The sequence below is a fragment of the Mus caroli genome, chromosome 4 (assembly GCF_900094665.2).
Source record: "Mus caroli chromosome 4, CAROLI_EIJ_v1.1, whole genome shotgun sequence".
NCBI classification, from domain to species: Eukaryota; Metazoa; Chordata; class Mammalia; order Rodentia; family Muridae; genus Mus; species Mus caroli.
The window spans coordinates 11874235-11900195 of record NC_034573.1 but is presented as its reverse complement, the minus strand read 5'-3'; the positions used below and the strand labels follow the sequence as shown (position 1 = coordinate 11900195).

Genomic DNA, 25961 nt, shown 5'->3' with positions numbered 1-25961 from the left:
TAACTGTTCTTTACCACCTCCCTCCCTCCTTGGCAATATCCTCATGTGAACACAAATGCGACTTTATCTCTCTTCTGTTTTTGCCAAACATGTGTTTACATAAACTTACATGCTGCAGGCTTGGTTCTATTTAAAGTTAGGAAATCATCCCCATCCCTCTGTCCTCTGTGGACTTCTGTCAGGAGAGTTCTTTGTAGGAGCAACACTCTTTGCCTCTCATGTACCTTGAATTTCTCCTTCTTCTTTAGTATTCCTCTCTAGGAAAAAAAAAAATCTCACCACACCCTGAGTTTGTGTAAATGTCTTCTCATCTCCTTTCTCTTCAAAAACTTCTTCCCTTCATAAAGAATATTGTCTACCTTACTCCTCCATGCGATACATACGCCAAGGGCAGGCCTTGAGAGAAACGACATTGGGTTTGTTCTTACTATGATTATGTGAGCTATATCTAAATCATTGTCTTCAAGTTCCACTAACAAAGTTGATGTTCCAGTACCCACCCAATCCGTCTTTTGCAGACTTCCACAGTTGTTCTAAAGTTTGAGTAAAAAACATAATTCACTAGCACCATCATATCATACTAGAGATAATAATCACTACAAAATTGCTATAAAGGCCAGGCAGGCACTGTGATACACACATATAACCCAAGCCACTCGGGAGGCAGAGATGAGATCGCAAAATCAAGGTCAGGTACTTTTATGTTAACTTGCCACAAGCTAAAGTCATCTGCAAGGTGAAAACCTCAATTAAGAAAATGCCTCTAGCCGGGCGTGGTAGCGCACGCCTTTAATCCCAGCACTCGAGAGGCAGAGGCAGGCGGATTTCTGAGTTCAAGGCCAGCCTGGTCTACAAAGTGAGTTCCAGGACAGCCAGGGCTATACAGAGAAACCCTGTCTCAAAAAAAAAAAAAAAAAAAAAAAATGCCTCTATAATATCAAGCTATGGGCATTTTTTTAAATTATTTATTGGTGTGGGAGGGATCATCTCATTGTGGGTGGTGCTATTCCTGGGCTGGTGGTCCAAAGTCCTGTAAGAAAACAGAATGAGCAAGCCACATCAAGCTAGTAAGCAATACCACTCCATGGCCTGTATATCAGCTCCTGCCTCCAGGTTCCAGCTCTGCTTGAGTTCCTGTCCTGACTTTCTTCAATGATGGACTATGGTGTGGAAATACACGCCAAATAAACCCTTTCCTCCCTAACTTGCTTTTTGGTCATGGTGTTTCAGCATAGCAATAGAAACCCTAACTAGGTAGTTGGTGTGGTCTGTAGAGCCAGTTCTAGGCCAGCCTGAGCTACATAGCATGACTGTCTCAAAAGCAGCATGCAAACACACAAATTATTTCCTTAAAAAAATACTGTTTTTGGTAGAGCATAAAGTACATTTTATATGTAAGCAATTCATATTTCAATTTTATCATCTTTTGTGTATCTACCTTCAAAATAATCTTCTGTTACTTATTTATTCAGATGATTGAACTTTGATTAAATCTAGCAAGAATACACTCAAGTTTAATATCTAACTACACTTGAAGCAAGACATTTTTCCAAACAAGTTTTCAGTTGTACAGGATTTCTTTATAATACATGATTTAAAATACCCAAGTTAATATTAAGAAATACCACATTTGAATGCACTCTGGAGTTTTGAGAATTATATAGATCTTGACTACAAAGATGTATTTTTTTTCAGTATTAGAGACCAGATCTTTTTTTTAATATTTTTTATTAGGTATTTTCCTAATTTACATTTCCAATGCTATCCCAAAAGTCCCCTATACCCTCCCCCCCCACACTCCCCTACTCACCCACTCCCACTTTTTGGCCCTGGCGTTCCCTGTACTGGGGCATATAAAGTTTGCAAGTCCAATGGGCCTCTCTTTCCAGTGATGGCCGACTAGGCCATCTTTTGATACATATGCAGCTAGAGTCAAGAGCTCCGGGGTACTGGTTAGTTCATATTGTTGTTCCACTTATAGGGTTGCAGATCCCTTTAGCTCCTTGGGTACTTTTAGAGACCAGATCTTGAATGTTATGTATGCTAGCAAGAACCCTAAGTCACATCCCTAGCTCAAAAATGTTTTAACCTTGTGAGTATGCACACAAATGTGTGTGTGTGAGTGTGTGTGTGTGTGTGTGTGTGTGTGTGTGTGTGTGAGTGTGTGCAGGTACACAGCATGTGTGGAAATGTGAGGATCACCTTGAATATTGTACTCCCTTTTAAGATAGGGTCTTTTGTTGTTCACTGGGGCATATGCCAGGCTAGATGGCCCTCAAGCGTCTGTGTTTCTCCTATTCTATCTCTGATTGCCTCATAGGAGAAATGAAATTACAGATATGCGGCACTGCATCCAGTCTTCTGCAGAAAGCATTTTACCTACTGGGCCATTCCCCAGCTCAAATATTTTTAAACAGGAACTTGGTAACTGAGAAACCAGAACTTGAAATATGTATGCCTGGTAATCCTGCATGCTTTCAATCAATCCAAGAATTGTTCCTGGATTTAATTACACAAATAACAGCTCTGTACCTCAATATCTCCATCAGTAAACTGTGAATAACAATAGCCCTTGCTAGAAAGTATTGTTTTACATACATTATTATGTGGAAGTTCCTTGTTCACAAGATCTGTTCTTTGAAAAGGCCATAGAGGCAGCACTGCCTGAGATACAATAAGGGCTGATAGTTGGCTAATTACATCACCCTCCTCTAGGCAAAGGCAGCAAGAGACCCATCTACAGTGATGCAAAGCTACATTTACTGATTCATTGCAAGCAGGAAAAACAAGCATCCTGGGGACACAGAGGGAATCTCAATAAGACCCTGTTAGGAAGAACTTCCTATAGGAGTTGAGCCTAGGGAGCATCCAAGGAAATGGGTATCCTCTTCAGACTAGATACTGTCTAGGAGCAGGGTTGTCTTCAGACTAGATACTGTCTAGGAGCAGGAATCGTTTTGATTGAGTTCTTATCCAGTCACTGAAAGACAAAAGCCGAGGTTGTGCCATAATTGGCAAAAAGGGCAGTGATCACTCATTGTTAGCCAGGAATGGAGAGCGTCTGCTCATCTTCTTGGTTGGTAATGTTCATATTTCTGCCTATTCAGACATTGCCATGAAGATTCCCATGAAGACTCTATTTCTGTCCAGCTTCACGACATGCTCTAGGTTGTCTCAGCTGAGGTTAGTGTTCTGTGGAAGTGTTTATCTTCCCTCGGGAGAGCATACATTCAAGCTAAGTACTTAGAAAGCTCCTGGTTAGCAGAGACTTGTTTTCCTGTTTCTCAAACCAGATAAGAAAGTTTTGATTAAATGGCAGGGCTGGTAAGAAAATAGTAGCTATCATTGCTACATTGTTGAGCTTAATTTAAAGTCCTTTCTTTAATAATTATTGTGTAACTTGAGCTTCAGAACAGTTCAAGTATGGGGGGGTGCGGGGGACTTCTCTTACTCACTTCCAGAGGTTCAATAGATAATGTACGTCATGCAAATGACCCCTCCTTGATATAAAGACTGCCTTCTGGAGTTGTGATGCAATACTTCCCTGGGAAGATGCATATTTCAGTTCCTTTTAACAATCATGGAACAATATTGGGTCACAGATGCTTCACGGTGCTTTGTATTTTCCAGCTACACTTCAACTTCTCCCTAGAAATCTGTTAGACCACTGGTGTTGGATCTCTGATTAATCACACTTCCTGCTTCCACTAGGCTGTGCTAGCCTTCTCTGTTAAGACCTAATGGCCACAGGCTACTTCAGTAGGGACAGCTTTGCCTATTGTCCACAGTCCTGTTTCTGCCCCAAACAGGATCTTTAAAAGGGTACTAAGCTCACATCCTCTTTCACAGAGTAGCTTCCTAAAGAGAAAATAACTGTGCCTTAAAAGGTAGTATGCCTCAGCATGTTTTGCTTATAACTTTGGAATGACAGAGAACATGATTTTTGAGCTATGGAAAAAAATAGAAAAGCAAACTATTCTGTTAAATTCAGGCACTGAAATTCCTAGATTTAGACTAATCAACTAGTTATATATACACGTTCCTGCACATTTCCAGAAACCTGCCAAATAAAATCCGGCAGGAAAATGGAAATTCCCAGGAAAATTTTGTACTAATGATTCTTTGTCCAGCACCATCTTTTTGCATGTGGGAATTCCCCTAATCACTCTATTTCTCTCCTTAGACCCTGTACAAAGTGAAAGTGAAAACAGATCGTCATCGAATGAAAGCAGTTCCCAGAAAGAAAATGGACTCTGAGCCCAATACATGTGCTCCAGCATCCCAACCCTGCGGCTCACAAACTGTCGCCTCCGGAAATTCACACCAGCACTATGAACGCCACTTTTCTTTATCTGTCCATGGGTTTTTTCCTGATGTTGAAAGGAGAAGCCTGAACTTTCAGCAAAACACTTACGACCTTGTGAGTATGTTCAGGCATCTGATCTTTCCTAGGACAGTCAAAGCATTTTGAATGCAGAGACGACATTTGTATTCTTATTGTTACTTCCAGCACTTGGGATAACGATATATTAAATGTCTATTAGATGTGTTGCCTTGGAGTATTGGGCTGGAGTTATGCATTACCAGGCAGGTCCAATTTTCATTTGCACACCTCTTAATATCAATTGAATGCCATACACCATACCTATTTAAGACACATTTAAAAATCACGTTTCTAGTATATTACAGGCAACTAAATGCACTAATGAAGTAGTAGGTATTCAGTACCGTTTATCTCCCTTTTCTTTTAATCAAAATAAGGGGATTTTGAAGTAAATTATCTTCTCTGTATTCTTTACCATAATAAGCCAAACATAATTTGAGGACTAAAACATAGTTTCATTTAGAAAGATTTTTCATTTATCATGAAGAAATTATTAAACAGTTTCCTCAGCTAATTCTATCTTATATTTCCCTGCTTTGAGAGTATATGGAGGTCAACAAAGGAGTGATTCATTGGTATTCTGACCTAGCGTTCTAACCTTATAGTCAGCTTTTTCCAATGACACTGTTGGGCTAGAGAGATTGCTCAGCAGTTAAGAGCACTGGCTGTTCTTCCAGAAGAAGATTCCCTGCATCCGATGGCAACTCACAGCTATCCGTAACTCCAGAAGGTATTCCCTCTTATGGCTTCTGTGGGTACCAGGCATGGTGTACAGAAATACACAGAAAAATAAATTAAATTAGGAATTTTGGCCAACTGTGATGGCAAACACATTCAATTCCAGCACTTAGAAGGCAAGGTAGTTGGATTTCTGTGAGTTCAAGGCCAGCCTGGAACTACATAGTGAGTTCCAGAAGAGCCAGAGCTATGTAGAGAGACCCTGTCTCAAAAGCAAAAGTAATTAATAATAATGATGATAATGATGATGATGACGAAACCTAAAATGTTCCTCGATGGATATATGATTAAACAACTATAGTATGCCCATACTGTGCAATACCACTCAGCAATTTATTAAAAGCTATTGATACAAACAAAATGTCACATGGAATTCCAGGATATGATTCTGAATAAACTAAAACAATCTGAAAACATGACATATTTTACAATTCTACTAACAATTTGCGGTGTGTGTATGAAACGGCCTTCCAAAAGCCCATGCATTAAAGGTTTACTTCCCAGCTGGTAGCACTACTGAGAGGTGGCTAGATCATGAGGCTTGCTTCACTTATTGGTAATCTATTGATCAGCTCATAATGAAGGGGTTCATAGAAATCATGGGCCTACTTAAAGAAAGCAGGCCACTGCAAACATTGCTAGTATGCTGTCTGTGGAAGATAAAGAATGTCCCTCTTCTTCCATATTTCTCTATACTTCCTAGTGAACAGGTTTGCACTACACAGGATCCCTGCCATAACGTCCTGGCTCATTGGGCCCCAAAGCAGTGGTGCTATCAACCACGAACCATAGCTCTGAAACCACGAGGTAAAATAAACTCTTCTTCCTTCAGGTAGACTTTCTCAAGGAATGGGTCACAGTGACAGAAAAGCAATTCTGAATCAGCAAAATTAGACAAGGAAAACAGATTCAGTGTTTACAGAAATTTCCCTTCTGAGAGCCATGAGGGATAATCAGTTCAATTCCTCTCTCCTAGCCTGTGGTAACTTCAGTCATTTTTTGATTTACTGCAGTTGCCTTTGTTCCTCTATCTTCACTCTGTTGTCCCCCTATGCATGGCTATCTTGGTATTAAATATCTATTCTTTATTATTTGGGGCATCCTACTAGATACCATAGGCCCACAGGTTGACCCCAACCCAGGAGCCTACTGCCTCAATCTCCCAAGTAATGGGATTTCGGGCACATACCAACACATCTGATTCATTTTTTCCTATATCAACAGTCATCTTTGATTAAGGCCTAGACTTTATCGTAATTAGCTTGGCCTTAGAAATTTTTTCTGTTGCTGTGATAAAGTATCCTGCTAAAGCAACCTACAGAAAGAAGAGTATATTTTAGACTCAGAGCTGGAAGGAACAATTGATTATGGCAAAGAAAGCAAGGGAGCAAGGGCTTAAAACAAGTGGTCAGATGTTCTCGATAAGAAGAAGGGGGTGATGAATACTTGTGTTCTTTGTAAGTGGGGAAAAGTGTAAGTAAAGAAACCAAGAAAAATCTGGGAGCAAGGTTTTTATTGTGGATGAGAGAGAAGGGTGTGGGGGCATTCAGGGGCATCTGGAAGAGTCCAGAGCTAAGGGAAATGGAAGCTAACTGGACATGGCCCAGAGGAAAGCAAGATTAGCAGAAGAGCATCAAGAGAGAATTTCAAGAATAGTGTGTGCATGAAGAAGTGGAGAGACTTGCTATCATATAGAGAACAAGGGATATCCAGGAGGAGGGAATCCTGGGGATTACAGCAGTCTGGGAGCTAGTCTGGAGGAGTGGTAGTAGGCAGACAGGGAATCAGTGTGTAGATAATCAACAAGATAGCAAGCTTCTGGCCTTTCCCAAAAGTGTGACCTTTCTGGCTGACTTACCTGGGCATGTTCTAGGCAGAGCATAAATATGTCAAAGCTTGCACAGCGAGATACTATGGACCTACACCTCTTTTTTCAAGCTGATCAATGCAAAAAGAGAAACCCCACCCAATATCACCAAAACACTCAACTACCAATCTTCCAGGGAAAAGCAGATTTCAGTTTCTATCTCCTTCCCACTTATGATCGATATATCCATTTGTTGTGTCTGTGTGCATTCATGCGCGTGTGTGTGTGTGTGTGTGTGTGTGTGTGTGTGCATGTGTGTGCACACATACTTTACTATTAACAGAACTTGATTGCTTGCTGTTGCTGTGATTTTTTTTTTCTGTCTTTTAATTCTTTAATTGTTGGGAAAACTGAACTCAGTCCATGACCCTGGATGGTAACATAAGCAGGTACCAATACCACTGCACTTGACTTGACACTGTGCTGGTTTTGAAAAAGTGCCATCTTTTGCAAAAATGTGTATCTTATTTCTAAATGAGATATGAATGTCTTAAAGCTGCTATTTCCTAGGCTAATGTAATAAGGCATAAATAAACTTTATTCTTAATAACATTCAGGTATAATTTTGTAGGACTTTGAATAAATGAATTCAACATATAGATGTGATGTTTATTTTTGAGGCTAATTTGTCAATTTTGTCTAAGTTTTTCTCCAGTACATTTACTTCAATGTTAATGTCTTAAGATTTCTATCATTAATTGATTATGAAAATTAAATGTATTTACTCACAAAATCCCTATATATGTGTATACATAAATACATACATACAGTATGTATACTTATATATATTCTTAGTTGAGATATATACACATTATATTGTAAGTACATATTTTTATATTTTTGTATTCTATTTATGTGTATGTGTGTTGCCTGCAGAAGCCAGAAGTGTTGGTCAGATTCCCTGGAGCTGGAGAACAGGCAGCTGTACTAGATTCGAGTACTGATAACAAACCTTAGATCCTCTGGAAGAACAAGCCCTCTTAACGGCTTACCCATGACTCCAGCCCAAGAAAACATAATCTTAGAATGTAGACTTGTAAAAAACTATTAAGAACTAGAGTATAGGGAAGGAAATGTCGGTGTTATATATATATTACACTACTAATATAAGGAACAATTACAGATTGTAGTATCCTAGTTCGTGTAGGATCATGGAACTATATCGCTCACAAATATGAGATATTTGCGCCAAACATCGTACTGAACAGATACCTAAGTAGAAAGGTGTTTACAGTAAAAAGATGAAATAGTGCTGGATTTTGGTTGTTTGGTTCTGTTTGTTTTTGCCTTTGTTTTTCTTTTTGGATGGAAGGCTTCCCAAACACAAGAAATGGTTTTATAATTCTATTTGTGAGTAGGCTTTGAGGAATAAAAGAAGAAACCGTTTCCTGGTAAGGGAGCAAGTCACAGAAGCTAAACACCTCAATTTGTCACACTGACAGCGCTAGCCTCGCTACCTCACTTCTCACAAGTGGCAGCCACTGAGTAAAGACTGGAGTGGAAGCAACCAGATGGTTTACAGCTCAGGAAGTGGGGCCTGAAGAAGTCACCAGGCTCCCCAGCAGTAGTCACCCCACACCCTATCACGTCCGAGGTTTGGAGCCTAAGGAAGACACTCGGGCCAATGGAAAATCCAGCCGACCCACCTGACACCAGCCTGGAGGACTCCACAGGGATTTTCCCCGGAGGAAATCTTTTCCAAGCCTCAGTGATTTCCACCCGGCTTGTAGGGGGAGAGAGGGAGGCCTCTGAGACACGCCCATGGCCTGCAGAGGGAGGAGCCGGCAGAGAGGGGAGATTGCAGAGGGAGGGGCCGGCGGAAGGAGGAGCCAGAGGACAGAAGAGCGGGCGGAGGAGGAGCCTGCAGAGGGAGGAACCAACAGAGGGCGGAGCCTGCAGAGGGAGGAGCTCACAGAGAGAGGAAATTGCAGAGGGAGGAGCCGGCAGAGGGAGGAGCCCGCAGAGAGAGGAGATTGCAGAGGGAGGGGCCGGCAGAGGGAGGAACCGACAGAGGGCGGAGCCGGCAGAGGGAGGGGACGGCGGAAGGAGGAGCCGGCAGAGGGAGGAGCCGGCAGAGAGAGGAGATTGCAGAGGGAGGAGCCGGCAGAAGGAGGAGCCGACAGAGGGCGGAGCCGGCAGAGGGAGGGGACGGCGGAAGGAGGAGCCAGCAGAGGGCGGAGCCGGCAGAGTGCGGAGCCGGCAGAGGGAGGAGCCCGCAGAGGGAGGAGCCGGAGGAGGGAGGAGCCGGCGGAGGGAGGAGCAGGCAGAGAGAGGAGATTGCAGAGGGAGGAGCGGGCAGAAGGAGGAGCCGGCGGAGGGAGGAGCCGGCGGAGGGAGGAGCCGGCGGAGGGAGGAGCCAGGGGTAGGAGGCGCGGGCTGAGGAGTTGGTGAAGGTAGGAGTCCGCCCAGGGAGGGCTGGCGGAGGGAGGAGCCCGCCGAGTCCAGGAGGAGGGAGGAGGACGGTCCACCTCGGCGCGGCCGCAGACCCGACGAGCTCCCTGGCACAGCTGACCGGGCCGGAACTGCAGCGGCCACGCGGGAATGGGCCGCCCCGGGACCTAGCGCGGCGCAGCAGGGGCCGCGGCCAGAGCCGGAGCCATGAACGGGGACGCCATCTGCAGCGCGCTACCCCCCATCCCGTACCACAAGCTCGCCGACCTGCACTACCTCAGCCGGGGCGCCTCTGGCACGGTCTCGTCGGCACGACACGCAGACTGGCGCGTGCGGGTGGCAGTGAAGCACCTACACATCCACACGCCGCTGCTCGACAGGTAGGGCGCCGGCGCGGGGCCCCACACAGACGCGGGCTGGGTCGTCCACAGACCGGCCGCACTATGGCGATGCGCCGGCTCCGCCGCAGCGAGTCCTTAAGTCCTTGGGCTAACCTGATCCAAGGGGGAAACTCTCCTGGACGTGCGTCAGACTTTGTAACTCGCCCTGCCTCTCCTCCCACCCGAGGTGTTCCCACTCTCCAAAAACCTGCAATCACGGCCACCTCTAAAACCCTGTTTATTGAACCCGACGTGTGTTGGTACAGTGCTTGTGGGCTTTGCTCTGTTTTAGCTAGCTGTTAGCCATAAGAGCTGTGGAACTCTGGAAACTGCTCTTGGAAATGAAGTACGCAGTGACTGCAAAATACACACCGGAGTTTGAGCATTTAGCACTAAAAAGAAAAATAATAATACTATACCGGTGTTTTTATATTGATTAAACGTCAAAATATTTTTCTAGGGTTTTATGTGTGTTTCATTCCTGCTCCTGAGCCTGCATATTATGGCTTGGTTTGGTTTGATTTGGTTGGTTTTGTTTTCTTTGTGGTTTATTACGTGCACTCATGAAGTTCAGATATCAAATTCTACATTACCAGTTGTTATTCGAGCTCTTGCTTTTGAAAGTCCCCAAAGGAAGTGTGCAATGTTTTTTGTAACAGTAAAATGAATCAAAGGCTATTAAATGGTCAAAATTTATGAAGATTAAAAGTTTTGACCATCCCTTGCCCTGGTATTATTTGTGTCCAGCTCCCACATATTCAGAAGGAAAAAAAAAAAAGTGTTGGTTTCTGTTTCTAGGAAAACATTACAACTAAATACCATAGATCTGTGGCTGTATGTGTTAGTCAATGGGTCTAGTCAGAACTCTTGTGTGTTTCATTTCCATCAGAAATTGAACTAGACCTTCATTCAGTTTTTAGTGCACTTGCTAACCTTGGTGGTTGCAGGCCTCTTCTCCTGCTGGATCTAGTGTGAAAATAGAGAGATCATAGCGGCCCTATTGGTCAGAGGCTGTTAACCCTGGGTATCAGGTCAGATACAGCTTCAGATAACTCTCTTGCTTCAGCCCTGGTCGAATGTTGGACTTAAATCTGCCGGTAGGCGCCCTCCCTCTCCCCATGGGCTAGATCACTGTAGTGTAGCAGTTTGTGGAGCCAGTGCTGTGTGTGTGTGTGTGTGTGTGTGTGTGTGTGTTGGCGTGTTCACGTGCTCAAGAATGTGTTCGAGCACGCGCATCTAAGTAGTCAACTTTAAAGGGAGGTTGGTTAGTACCAAGCAAACGAATGGTCTATGGAAATGTAGCACTAATAGACCACTAGGTATACTAAAGCTAGTTGTTTTCTCACTTTTGATTCTGCTTTCCAAAGCTTCATTTGTGCCATTTGTCGGCCAAGGGAAAAAGATGGACAGGATGGTATTACTTTCCCATATTCACCAACCACTTCATGGTATAATTTCCTTGAATTGGATAGGGCATTGTCTTTATAAAACCAACAAAATCCCCTTGCCTTACTGCATTGCATTCTTTTATCTTGCTGTCTAAGATCTTACCATGAGCACAGGCCTAGGCTTATGAAACTGACTCTGAGGGTATCTTACTTCCTCACCTATTAAATATGAATAATAAACACTGTACGTATATTTGTTGTGCTCTGGTGTGGATAATGTACCCATTGTTCTTTAAGATTACCTGAAAAGAAAATAAGTTTAGGTGACGTTGCATATTATTTTAATAATCAGTGAGTCACTCTCCATTGCCAGTGAGTGGGCCTTCCATAGCAGTCTTCCAGCCTTAATGGACTGATGACTCCGATTGGTTGGTTGTTCAAGTACCCTAGAGATGGATAGCTGTTTCCTATTGACATTTTGAGTTGGGTCATTTCCGTGATACAATTATTGAAGCTGTATTTTGCATTTTAAATTTTTAAAAATCTTTTGCTTTTATTTTCCCCCTCAATCTTGTTGAATTCTAACCTCACAAACTATCTGATTTGCTTTTCTCATCAAACAATAGAATAGAAAAACACAGACTTTAGAGTACCAGGGCTACAATTTAAATCTGACTTAAACCCTGTCACTTTGTATTGTTGTCACCAAAGGATCATTCATTTTTCTGACTGTAGATGCTCCAATATGTAAACCAGAGAGAATGAAACCAGCTTTAGAGAGTTGAGTAAAGGGTTGGACTGTATAGAAAATGGCTGACAGGGAGGAGGAATACATCCTACCTTTCTATGTGTGTATGTACATGCATGTGTTTGTATTAGCATACACACATAGGAGATCCATGTGCTGCTGACCCACATGCATGATGTGTAGGCCAGAGGTCAACTTCAGGTATTGTTCCTCAAGACCATTGAGAGAGAGAGAGAGAGAGAGAGAGAAGTATCTTTAATGTTTTGGAATGTGTATTGTTGCCAGCTTTTTATGTGTATTCTTAGGAATTAAACTCAAGATTCTCCTGCTTGTATGACAATCACTTTACTAATGTACTCTCTCCTAATACTTTATTTCATACTTTGGACAGAAGGAGGAAAGGCTATCTTATATGTATGTGTCAGTGGAACTTCCACACTGTGTCCTCTCATCTCAAATGTCCAGGAATCTTTGGGTTCATCCTGTAAAGTACTACACAGGAACTGTCTTGTTGACCCATATCTCATGGGGCAAATATAGAACTTGAGAAATTCAAGTTTAATTAAATAGGCTTCACAGACTGATATAACTGGTTTCCTTTCAGTCAAGGTAAGGAACAGAGAATAGAGAAGCTTTGCTTTATGTTGTCTTGTGCCTCTTGAATTTAAAAGCATAAAATATTTTGCCTACTCAAAGACTTAATAACTCCTTACTATGGTTGGGTGTGTGTCCGTGTGTCTCTCTGTGTGCTTTAAGTAGTCTGGTCAGGAATGTCTGTCTGTATTCTTATTTCAACAGCCATTCGTCCAGAGCTCAGGTTTCTTAAGAGCCAACTAATCATCCTCACTTACCCAATAGGCTTCTCCTGGAAGCCTTTCTATTTATGTCAGCGCTGCCAACACCCATGCATCTGGGGAAATGATGATGGCATCATATCAGCTCTCCCCCATTGCTTTTGTTCACTTAAGTCCCTTGTAGCCATTGCATTGTAGTCTACCATTCTTTTCAGCCAGTGTTTTCTTGTCTTTCCACTACTTTATCAGCTTCTCTTGCTTTGTATCTGGACTATTGTTACAGTCTTCATAATTGTTCCCCTTTCTCTTAATCCCATATCCTGTTTCCAAGATAATTATCTTTAAACCTCCTTTTACTGATTTCTTTTCTCTTGCTCAAAACCTTCCATTGCACTTGACTGCTAAACAAAGTTTTGGGCCTCTTAGGATCCCAAAATGTCATTTATGCCACCCTCCTCTTTCGTACACTCTTTCCTATCTTAGCTCTCATTAAACAGTCACAGTCTTACTTTCACTTCCTGAATTCATTTGACACATGGCTGTTGGACATGCACTGTGTTGCTGTATATAACCCATTGTTTATGTCCTGGGAATGGATACACACATGGGCAAAAGAGAAGCAAGGTCTTATCTTTTGTGGAGTTACTTTCTGGATCTTCTCTCTGATGTTGAAATTCTAGCCATACTTCAAGTTCCACTGAAAGTCTATCTCTTTGAAGACGGTGGTGACATTACCATGCTCAAAATTCTCTCTCCTCTGAACGTCCCATAGTTTGCTTTTCTTATTTCGTGTGTGTGTGTGTCTGTGTGTGTGTGTGTGTGTGTGTGTGTAAGTATACATATGTAAAACATACGGTAATTATCACATTATTCCTTGTATTATTTATTTATTTTTCTTATCTGAATTATGGGCCTTTAAAGGCAAAGATGCCATTTTGTCTTTGTTATGTTGTAAAATGCTGTCCATAGCTCTATTTGATAGTCTTTTATTCATGACCATGTGATATGCCAGGGGTCGGGCTATGAGTGCTTACCTGTTTGCTATTATTGTTTGGTGTGTAAGTTCTACATATTACTGACTTTGATGTAGCTTATCATGATGCAGATCATAATCTAAGGCAGGGGTTCTCAATCTCTGGGTCATGACCCCTTTGGGGAGGGGGTCAAGGGTCACCTAAGATGGGTTAGAAAACAGATACTTATATTACCATTCATTACAGTAACAAAATTACAGTAATAAAGTAGCAACGAAAGTAATTTTATGGTTGGGGGTCACCACAACATGAGGAACTGTATTAAAGCGTCACAGCATTAGGAAGGTTGAAAACCACTGATCTAAGCAATTACATCTACACTATTAGAATGTTTTAGAATTCATGTTTGGAAAATTTTTATATGGTATTTAATGATAAAATGTAATAGTCTCCTAATCAAATATGTTTCTTTTAGTATAAAATAATCTCAATAATTGAATTAGTTCAAGTATAAGTCAGTCTAACATAAGTGGATTTTTGGAGCTTCCTCTAATGTTGTTCCTTCTCTTTCCTAGAAAAAGCACAATAAGAACCCATATGCTACACTTTTACCGTTAGTGGAAAGTATAGTCACAGCCATGTGTAGCCCTCTTCCCACCAGTGACTTAGAGAAGTTATTTTGGCTGATCTCTAAACAGACCAGTAGAATTGAGTGGATGGTCAAACTAAGGGACGCAGAAGTTAACAACTCACATGAAGCTACATAGCTAATTAGTGAAAAAAAAAATCCAAACTTAATTAATCTGTTGGCACAGTCTTTGTATGTTTTTCATTATCTGAAATAATTATCTTTTTTTTCTCTTAGTGAAAGAAATGATATCTTACGAGAAGCCGAAATATTACATAAAGCAAGATTTAGTTACATTCTTCCAATTTTGGGAATTTGCAATGAGCCTGAATTTTTGGGCATAGTTACTGAATACATGCCAAATGGATCATTAAATGAGCTTCTACACAGAGTAAGTACTGCTTGCTTTCAGTGACTTTCATCACTATATACTCTGTTCAAAGTAAATATACTATTTGTGTTCTTCATTCAGTCACATCACTTTGCAGTGTATAAATGAATCATACTAGGTAGGCACGGGAAGTAAAAGAAATTCATACTATATAATCTATTTTTAAGCCATATTTTATATTAGTGATTACTTAGGATCCAAATTAAGTATTAGCAGTTAATGAACCAGATAAATTGTCTTCAGTGACATGATGCATGTTATTTTTCTATCTATAGCAGTTTGAGATATTACTGACTTATTTCTGGAGGTATGAGTTATTCTGACTTTTATTTGTGAATCCTATCAACAAGCACACTTGAGAATCCTCATTCTCAAAATACATGAATTCTGTTTATTTTTGCTTGATCTTACACACTGATTTTTTTTCCAGTCTGCATTTTTGTTTCAGACATCTTTTTTAGGCCAGATGCTGCATTTTATGAGGATTTGAGCTAATTAGAATTGCATAACACCTGTGAATACCTATGGCACTCCCACGTTATACTATACACAGTGCTTTCTACTCAGGCAAGGGAAGGTGGGCACCACTGTCAGCCACTCATGGAGTGACTTCCTCTTTGTTTCAGAATACATCGCATTCTATTCATGACTTGTGACCATCTGAAACAAAGACGGACTAAAGTAACTGGTGTCAGTCTGTAAGGTTTGTGTACCTGCCCCAGAAATCAACTTACAAAGATTCCATAAATCAAGTTTTTTGTTTTGTTTGTTTGTTTGAGAAGTGAAGTTTAAGCAGAAATTCTAATGTTTCCTTTCCACATCCCTGTATATACTCTGCCACCCAGATTTGGAGCCCATTGGAAAGCCTTCTCTAGGGGTATTGCTAACTCTTAGATGTGACCATAAAACACAGATTGTCACTGTACCCTTGACTGCATGAGGAAAAGCCTCCTTATGGCACTGTCATGCAGAAGCTCCGTTGTTATTAAACTTCATAGTGTTTTGAAAAAGTTGCCTCTGTACAGACCAACAAAAGTTTTGCTTACTGCATAGTATTGAGGCAATTCTCTACATTGGTATTTTGTGTTCCTTTTGGTTCCTTAGTCTGTTACCCTAAATTATACACTGGTTACTCACAGTGGAATTTATCTTGAAGCACTTATCCCTAACATCGTAAAAGATCATTAAGCCACGCAGTGGTGGTGCATGCCTTTAATCCCAGCACTCGGGAGGCAGAGGCAGGTGGATTTCTGAGTTCGAGACCAGCCTTGTCTACAGAGTGAATTCCAGGACAGCCAGGGCTACACAGAGAAACCCTGTCTAAAAAAAAAAAAAAAAAAAAAAAAAAAAAAAAAAAAAAGAAAAAAAAAAAAAAGAAAAAGAAAAGAAAAGAAAAAGAAAAAAAATCATTGAATGAAAATGGAAATATGCTATAAAAACAGCCTAAAATATTTTCAAACATCTCCTTACCAATTGGTCACCGAAATGTAAGCATATTTGTTTTCAGAGTCAGAAGGCAGTTTTAGCACTTCCAAAAAAGTGACTTTTACTTAGTATTTTAAAAAGTGAATCTGTGGTTCTGGTGCCTGATTGCTACCACCTTTTCCAAAGTGTTGGATTCTTCTGAGGGTACACATTCTCCTGGGAAACTGCCTTAACTTAATTTATTCAGAAACAATTATTTTAAAGGAATTCAGGTAGATAAAGGTTTAGAAACAAAAGTGGTCTTTGATTTCACAAAAGGAAACTTCTCAAAAGTTAATGTTTCAAGAGGTAAGGTCAATACGTTGTATAATGAAAAGTATGAGATCCAGATGAGTGGAGTGACACAGAAGGTACAGACACCTGCCACCAGCAAGACAACCTTGACCTGAGGCTGAGCCCAAAGGTGGAGGCAAAGGACTCACTTCAGGGTGTTGCCCTCTGACCCCACACACACACTCTGTCACACATACCCCTTCACACACACACACACACACACACACACAACTATAGTAACAAATTAATTTTTTCAGATATGACATATTGACACTTCAAATAAATACTGTCAATTTTTAATTGATGTAGAGATTATAGTGACAATTATAGTTTTAAATTAGTATAAAAAAGTTAAAATTTTGAATGAATGGTTTGGCATGTCAGAAGCAAGTATATATACATATATATGTGTGTATGTATATATATGTATGTATTTGTGTATATGTATGTATATATATGTATATATATGTGTATGTGTGTGTGTGTGTATATTCTCTATGTGCATGTGCTTATGGGTATAAGTGATTACATGAAGCCATGGAACTGGGCAGTGGATGGGATGGGACTATAAATACATGTGTCTGGCTGTATAAACATACAAATAACAGAGCTATTTCTGCTAAAGAACAAGACGGTAATCTCGTGCAATTGCATGGCCAATATAAGAAGAGAAATACCACTGCTGAAGTTATCATAAACAACTCCTAAACCTAAAATATAAGACAATTAAACAGAATGGAGGAGTTAGAGAAAGGACCCAAGGAGCTGAAGGGGTTTTCAGCCTCATAGGAAGAGTAACAATATCAACCAACCAGATCCCCAGAGTTCCCAAGGACTAAACGACCAACCAAAGAGTACACATGCACATGGAGGGACCCATGGTTCCAGCCGCATATGTAACAGAGGATGGTCTTGTCAGACATCAATGGGAGGAAAGGCCCTTGATCCTGTGAAGGCTCCATGCCCCAGTGTAGGGGAATGCGAGGTGGGAGTGGGTAGGTGGGTGGGTGGGGGAGCACCCTTATAGAAGCAAGGAGAGGGGGGATGGGATAGGAGGGTTGAGAAGGCAAAACCAGGAGAGGCGATAACATTTGAAATGTAAATAAAGAAAATATCCAATAAAAGAAAAGAAAAAAGGGGGGAAGAATATTAAACAGTATCATAGTATTGATACTATGCTATAGAATTGAGTGTGTGTTTCATCTTAGTTTGTAATCTCTTTCCTGGTGGGTTTCTTAATTTTTAACTGTTAAACTAAGGTAGTACTTTTTATTTCTTTCACCCATACAAAGAAAACTGAATATCCTGATATTGCATGGCCATTGAGATTCCGCATCCTGCATGAAATTGCTCTTGGTGTAAATTACCTGCACAATATGAACCCCCCTCTGCTTCATCATGACCTAAAGACTCAGAATATCTTGTTGGATAATGAATTTCATGTTAAGGTAACTATTTGGGGTTGAGGGGGCGGGGACAGTTTCTCTGGGTCTTTTTCTTAATAATTCTGAAAAAGCTTTTTAGTAGTATCTTAATTTCTGTCTTCAGTACCACCTCCCTGTGGCTTGGGGTAGGAAACCTGACTGGGTATGTGAAGGAATGAAGCAGTGTAGGCTGTAAAGATCCAGGAGGAGGAAGCTCTAGTTCCTGGTTTGTACAAACTGCCAACTTTGCAGTGGGACCAGGGGTTTTGCATTCCTATGGGTCTGAGGCATTGGGGGTTCTTAACATGTTCATGGCTCTTTGTCAGCAAGAGTCATTCCTTCACTCAGGTGGTCCTCAGCTCTCTATACTTCAGCCCCTTTCTTGAGTTCAGTTATTATTGTTGGTTTGTTTTGGACCCAGGGGAACCGTGGAATGAGATTGGGGATAGGGTGGGGGTAGGCTGCATGTCCCAGCACACATAGCTCTGTGAGCTCTCCACGTTTGTACCACCAGAGGAGGTCCTGTAGCCCTGTAGCCAGGTTAAACTTCCTCTTCCTTATAACACCATCTCTAGCTGAACCTGGAATTCCTCCCTATGCAAATGAGGCATCCCCAATGCCCTGGCCCTGGCCAATGACGTACCCTAACCCCAGAGTCCCTAATCACCTCCCAAGGTTTACATAGCCTTTGTTTTCCCCATTAAACAAGCTGTCTCTCTGATCTCACCGCCATCTGAGGCCCCTCAGCCACCAGCTATTCCCATCCCACTCCCCCACTCTGTTCTGCAGTTTGTATGAGACAGGGTCTCACTGTATATCCCTGGTTGGCATGGAACTCACAGGAATCTCCTACCTCTGCCTTCCAAGAACTGGGATTAAAGGTGTGTACTACCACCACCATCAACACGCCTGGTTATTCTTTTTTTTTTTTTTTAATTTTTTTTGATTGGATATTTTCTTTATTTGTATTTCAACTGTTATCCCCTTTCCTGGTCCCCCCCCCCCAGAACCCTCTATCCCATCCCCCTCCCCTTGCTTCTATGAGGGTATTCCTTTACCCACCCACCCATTCCTGCCTCTCCACCTTGGCATTCCCCTACACTGGGCATTGAGTCTCAGTTATTCTTAAGCTTCAGAGAGAGAATTTGGTACAAAATAGCAATTCGCTGTGTTAGCTAAAATTGTCAAAAATGTTTTTACCTTTTGTTCTTTTCTGTTTTAAAATTAGTGTAGAGTCATAGGATGTTATTATACAACATGGTCCCATGTACCCACTACCCAGTTTCCCTGCATAATTAGAATACAGCTTCCAGACCAGAAATTGGACAGGGATTGGAGATTTTGAACCTTCTGGTGTGCTTCCGTGTCACCCATGTAGCCTTTTCCATGAAAAGCTTCTTCATGAGCCCATTTCCTAACTGTTTCATTTTTAACCACTCAGTTTAAAGAACCCTGTATATATTTTGAATAAGTCCTTCATTCATCAGATAATAATTTTCAAATATTTCTTTCAAATACTTCTCCACAGCTTGTATTGTTATATGTGCGTTTGTGTGTACTGAATCATGGAGTGTGTGTGTGTGTGTGTGTGTGTGTGTGTGTGTGTGTGATCATTGGCTATTCTGGATGGCTAGTGACAGGATCCTCCAGTCTCCAGTTCCCCACTGCTTAGATTGCAGGTGTACCCTGCCACACCTAGAATTTTTATGTGGGCTCTGAGACATTAGACATGTTTGCCCGGCAGTACTTTACCACTGAGCCATTTCCTAGGCCTATTTTTAATCCTTTATCAAAGTCGGTAGCCAAGAAAGACCTGAACATTTATCCAGTTTATCACTCTCTTCCCTTATGCACCATGCTTCTGCTGTCCCTTTTAAGGGCTGTTCTTTAATCTCTAGGTACTGGCCATTTTCCTCTATGTTAGGTTTCTTACTATTTTGCTTTTATACTGAAATCTCATGTTTGTTTCGAACCTGTTTTTGTGTAAAGGACAAGGTGTACTGTAACCCTGAATAAAGTAGGGGAACAGAAATAAGGAGTAATTTCTGAGTCGTTAATACGTAATGCAACTCAGTATTCTTATGCCTATTTCCAAAGCATAGAGTCAGAAAAATGACCTTAAATATTAAAAATATTCAAAGATTACAACCAAAATAAAGCTGTAAAAGGCATACTAAAAAAAAAAAAAATGTTTACCATTGGTCAGTTCCTTAGCTGTGCATTCTTAGGGGCACACACATATGTGATATGTAGCCATCCAAAGGGACCCTTAATAGGGAGCATAAAGCATATAATGGTGACTTTTACTATTACAAGATTTTACTTATTTTAACATTTAACAACACCACTTTTAGAACAAGAATAATACCATAAGAACCTGAGCTGTCAAACTGTCTCAACTACACAAGTGTTAGGCCTCATGACAGAAGTTCCATCCCTAGAACCCTTATAATGGAAAGAGAGAACAGGCTCCTGAGCTGTCCCCTGGCCTTCCATGGCCACACATATACACATCATACACAAATGAATAAATTTAATAAAAAGACTTACTAGGGACCACATAGACGTCATTTGTAAGCCATGCGCATGGCGTATGGGGAGGACGAGTCAATGGTAGGGCGTTGGAAAGCCTCCCTTAAAGCTGCTTGCCATAAAAACCAATATTGAGTTCATATACTTAGTCACCTGCTGAACCAGCAGTTCCCCTTACTATGTGTCATATCCTGCTACGAACCTTACTAGTGTATATAGTACATGTGCGGTTAGTGTATATAGTACATGTGCGGTTATTGGTACTAGCACTATAGTATTTAATTTGGTAAAAGGTTGGAGTATTAATAGTATATCACTTTTGGGGCTATTCTAGACATTATAAATACAGTATATGAAAACAACAGCAGTTGATTCTTGAACATTTTTTAGAAAACTAATTATTTTAATTTAACGCCACTTACAGATTGCAGATTTTGGTTTATCAAAATGGCGCATGATGTCACTCTCTCAATCACGAAGTTACAAATCTGCACCCGAAGGAGGAACAATCATCTATATGCCACCTGAGAACTATGAACCAGGACAGAAATCAAGGGCCAGTGTGAAGCATGATATATACAGGTACAGGGTATTATTATTGTTTCAGTAGAAACGTAAGGTTAATAAGCCAGAATTTTCCAGCTATATTTTATAGTGAGATTTTCTTCTAAGAACTTATAATTAAAAATAAATTAGCATCCACAATAGTTGATATTTTTCAAATTAAACCCTTTAACCTTAAGCAGTTTCAACATTTAAAAATATGAAGGCTTTTACTTTGTCCTAGGAACATGTAACAAGGCCAAAGGTTTTTAGCTTAAGTGACTTAGGAAAGCATAGGTTAACAGCAGTCCATAATGTTTAGTCATTGGTACTTACATATCACATACTTTTTTAAAGAGAAATAAGCAAAGTTTTGAACCTGTTAAGCATGTTTTTTTGTTTAAATCAGCCATAATATTTATATATGGATGGATCCTTTATACAGTGAATTAATGTATCTAATAGAAGTGTGGTTTCATGTCTCATTTACAGCTACTTATAACCTCACAGTATAGTGTTAAGCATAATTCATGGTTTTTAATATTGCTTCTTTGACCAGAGAAAAGGAGGATGGTAATTTATTATGCACAGTATTAGAGTAAGGGAGCTTTTACCCCAAGTGTAATTCACATGTCTCTTTAACCTGCCAATGAATGTAAAGTCAGGCTTCCTAAACTTATCAAACAACTTTTTCTATCTTTAATAAGTAATTACCAGTAAAATGAAATTGCTTTTAGTAGTAAGTAGTATGTCTTGACTAGAAAGTTATATAATCAGTTTATATACCTTTTTATCAAGAAAAGATTTTCTTTTTTTATTATTTTAAATTATTTTACGTATTTATATTCCAAATGTGGCCCCACAACAAGAAAAGATTTGCTTACTACTTCTTCTTAAATCCAGTGGCAACCAATTCATGTGAGTGAGCACTTAGTATACATTCATAATGTCCTATTAAAAAAATACCTCCTTGACTGTTCCTTAACTCATTAAGATCAGCTGCTGAGAAAGGAGCAACAGAAAGAATTGATTTCCGCTACATGAAGCCTGCATAATCTAGCCAAGACTTCCCAAACACTGGTGTGACTCTAAAGACAGACCGCTGGGGTTGGATTAGGTTAGTTTGGTTGGTCGGTTGGGTTTTCCCTGTATTGAGATGATCCTGTGGTTCCTGTCGTTGTGTCTATTCATGTGCAGGAACTACACTTCCTGACTTGCAGGTATTAACCCAACCTTGCATACCTGAGATGATGCCAGGGCGACTGTGGAGGATGAGCTCTTTAATGTGTCTTTTAACTTGATTTGCAAGAATTTTATTGAGAACTTTTGCACATATGTTCATTGAGGGAACTGAACCCTGGTTTCCTTTTTCTGTTGTTTCCCTGTCCAGTTTTGGTATCAGTGCAATATTGTAGTAAAAAATATTAAAAATTCTGGCCCAGGGTTTCTACCCTGCCTTTAGTTATTGGTTTCCCAAACACACACACACACACACACACAGCCTTTATATTTATAATATGCTTTATCCGGCATAATAGCTGGGGAGTTGCCTATCCTCCATGCTATTAGAATCTACTTTCCTAACAATAACCCCTAATTATTACTTACTATGGTTCATCTTGGCAGCTCTTAACTCTAGTTTGGGACCCCTCAGGGCCACACTCTCCTCTCTCTTAATCCATGGCAGCCATCCCCTCTTCTCTCCTGCTTGTTCTTCAATTATTCCATGGCCCATGGCAACACAACTTCTTCCTCCTCCTTCCCTCCTCTTGGCCCTCTCTACAAGCCTGTGAAACCCCAACCCCACCATTTCTCTTCTGCCAAGCTATTGGCTGTTGGCATCTTTCTTTACCAATCACAATTAACTGGGGAATGTCACACAGTTTCTTATATATGAACTCTCTCTTCTTTGGGTTAACCTACCTTGGAGACCCCAAATTAGCATTAGAATACAAGCAGCATTAGGCCAACACACTTTGCTTCATAGAATGAGTTTAGTAGTGCTGCTTTGCTTTCCATTTGTCTTAATTAAGATTTCTATTGCTGCGATGAAAGAAACACTGACCAAATGCAAGCTGGGCAGCAAAGGGTTTATTTGTCTTATACTTCCACATCATAGTCTAACATTAAAGGAATTTAGGACAGCAACTAAACACGTTGAGAACCCTGAGACAGGAGCTGATACAGGGGCCATGGGGGGGGGGGTGCTGCCTATTGGCTTGCTTCTCCATGACTTACTCAGCCTGCTCTCTTATAGAACCAATGATCAGCAGCCCAGGAATGGCCCCAACGATGGGCTGCGCCTTCCTCCATCAAAAAGCTTGATAGAATTTGAAAACAAATTCATCTGGCCCTGAGATTTTCCTTGTTAGGAAACGTTACTGTAACATAGCTATCAGTGATTGCTAGTATATGCTTGTGTGCTTGTGTGCATGTGTTTGTGTGTGAACATATCTTGATTTAATTTTGGTTGGTGGTATTTATCTAATTTACCATTTCTTTTGGATTTTCCAGTTTTTTTAAAATGAATTTTCAAAGTATTTGCTAATGAGTCTTTGGATATTATTGAAAATAAAAACTAGCTTCCCCTTTTCATCTCTAATTTTACTAATTTTGGCCTTCATGTCTTGACTATTTAGCTAAAAGTTTGACCATCTTATTTGTTTTTAGAGAACTCTTTTAATATATAACTCTCGGACTGGAGAGATGACTTAGCTGGCTGGACTCACAACAAAAATATATATAGTTGTGGTCTCAATTTCATTAAATTCTGCCATGATCTTTGTTACCTTATTATTTGAGATCTTTCCCTTTTTTTGCAAAATTTTTATTCGATATTTTCTTTATTTACATTTTAAATGCTATCCAAAAAGCCCCCCATACCCTCCCCCCGTCCTGCTCCCCAACCCACCCACTCCCACTTCCTGGCCCTGGCATTCCGCTGTACTGGGGCATATGATCTTCACAATACCAAGGACCTCTCCTCCCATTGATGGCTGATTAGACCATCTTCCTCTACATATGCAACTAGAGACACAGATCTGGAGGGTACTGGTTAGTTTGTTGTTCCTCCTATAGGGTTACAGACACCTTTAGCTCCATAGGTACTTTCTTTAGCTCCTTCATTAGGGGTCTTGTGTTCCATCCAATAGATGACTGTGATCATCCACTTCTATATTTGCCAGGCACTGGCATAGACTCACAAGAGAGAGCTATGTCGGGGTCCTGAAAGAAAATCTTTCTGGCATATGCCATAGTGTCTGGGTTTGGTGGTTGTTTATGGGATGGATCCCCAGGTGGGGCAGTCTCTGGATGGTCTTTCCTTCCATCTTAGCTCCGAACTTTGTCTTTATAACTCCTTCCATGGGTATTTTGTTCCCCATTCTAAGAAGGAACAAAGTATCCACACTTTGGTCTTCCTTCTTCTTGAGTTTTATGTGTTTTACAAATTGTATCTTGGGTAGTCTTAAGTTTCTGGGCTAATATTCACTTATCAGTGACTGCATAACATGTGTATTCTTTTGTGATTGGGTTACCTCACTCAGGATAATATCCTACAGATGCATCCATTTGCCTAAGAATTTCATCAATTCATTGTTTTTAATAGCTGAGTGCTACTTCATTGTGTAAATGTACCACATTTTCTGTATCCATTCCTCTGTTGAGGGACAACTGGGTTTTTCCAGCTTCTGGCTATTATAAATACAGCTGCTATGAACATAGTGGAGCATGTGTCCTTATTACAAGTTGGAACATCTTCTGGGTATCTTCTCCTTCTGCCCAGAAGAGATATTGCTGGATCCTCTGGTAGTACTATGTCCAATTTTCTGAGGAACTGCCAGACTGACTTCCAGAGTGGTTGTACAAACTTGCAATCCCACCAACAATGGAGGAGTGTTCCTCTTTCTCCACATCCTCGCCAGCATCTGCTGTCACCTGAATTTTTTTATCTTACCCATTCTGACTGGTGTGAGGTGGAATCTCAGGGTTGTTTTGATTTGCATTTGCCTGATGATTAAGGATATTGAACATTTTTTCAGATGCTTCTCAGCCATTTGGTATTCCTCAGTTGAGAATTCTTTGTTTAGCTCTGTACCTCATATTTTAATATCTTTATTTGATTTTCTAAAGTCCAGCTTCTTGAGTTCTTTGTATATATATGGGTATCAGTCCCCTATCTGATTTAGGATAGGTAAAGATCCTTTCCCAATCTGTTGGTGGCCTTTTTGTCGTATTGACACTCTCTGTTGCCTTACAGAAGCTTTGCAATTTTTTGAGGTCCCATTTGTCAATTCTCGATCTTACAGCACAAGCCATTGCTGTTCTGTTCAGGAGTTTTTCCTCTGTGCCCATATCTTCAAGGCTTTTCCCCACTTTGTCCTCTATAAGTTTCAGTGTCTCTGGTTTTATGTGGAGTTCCTTGATCCACTTAGACTTGAGCTTTGTAAAAGGAGATAAGAATGGATCAATTTTCATTCTTCTACATGATAACCACCAGTTGTGCCAGCACCATTTGTTGAAAATGCTGTCGTTCTTCCACTGGATGGTTTTAGCTCCCTTGTCAAAGATCAAGTAACCATAGGTGTGTGGGTTCATTCCTGGGTCTTCAATTCTATTTCATTGATCTACCTGTCTGTCGCTGTACCAATACCATGCAGTTTTTAATCACAATTGCTCTGTAGTAAAGCTTTAGTTCAGGGATGGTGATTCCACCAGGGTTTCTTTTATCATTGAAAATAGTTTTTGCTATCCTAGGTTTTTTGTTATTCCAGATAAATTTGCATAAAGACCCAACAAAGATGGAGAACTTCAGAACAATTTCCCTTATGAATACCTATGCAAAAATACTCAATAAAATTCTCGCTAACCGAATCCAAGAACACATCAAAACAATCATCCATCATGATCAAGTAGGCTACATTCTTGGGATGCAGGGATGGTTTAATATATGGAAATCTGTCAATGTAATTCACTACATAAGCAAACTCAAAGACAAAAACTACATGATCATCTCTTTAGAT

The 25961-nt window shown here is 40.6% G+C and overlaps 2 protein-coding genes across 4 annotated transcripts in view; both read left to right on the top strand.

Annotated features, from left to right (window-relative positions):
* Positions 1-8750: 8750 nt before the first annotated feature.
* LOC110292401 (octapeptide-repeat protein T2-like) lies at positions 8751-9380 on the top strand. The gene has a single exon (XM_021159697.1). The coding sequence runs from the start codon at positions 8751-8753 to the stop codon at positions 9378-9380; it is 630 nt and encodes a 209-aa protein (XP_021015356.1).
* Positions 9348-25961, top strand: part of Ripk2 (receptor interacting serine/threonine kinase 2) — a 37706-nt gene continuing 21092 nt past the window's right edge. The window contains exons 1-4 of one of the 3 annotated variants that reach the window (XM_021160356.1): positions 9348-9760; positions 14530-14683; positions 17734-17889; positions 20822-20979. In XM_021160356.1, the coding sequence (XP_021016015.1) occupies positions 9588-9760; positions 14530-14683; positions 17734-17889; positions 20822-20979 (641 nt within the window). In that variant the 5' untranslated portion in view covers positions 9348-9587. Of the gene's footprint in view, positions 9761-14529; positions 14684-15309; positions 15387-17733; positions 17890-20821; positions 20980-25961 lie in introns of those variants that run through there. The other 2 variants (XM_029476819.1, XM_029476818.1) reach the window with 2 other exon arrangements.

What these genes read in the sequence shown, in the direction of transcription:
- LOC110292401 (XM_021159697.1), top strand. Translation starts at nt 8,751, where the DNA reads ATGGCCTGCAGAGGGAGGAGCCGGCAGAGAGGGGAGATTGCAGAGGGA.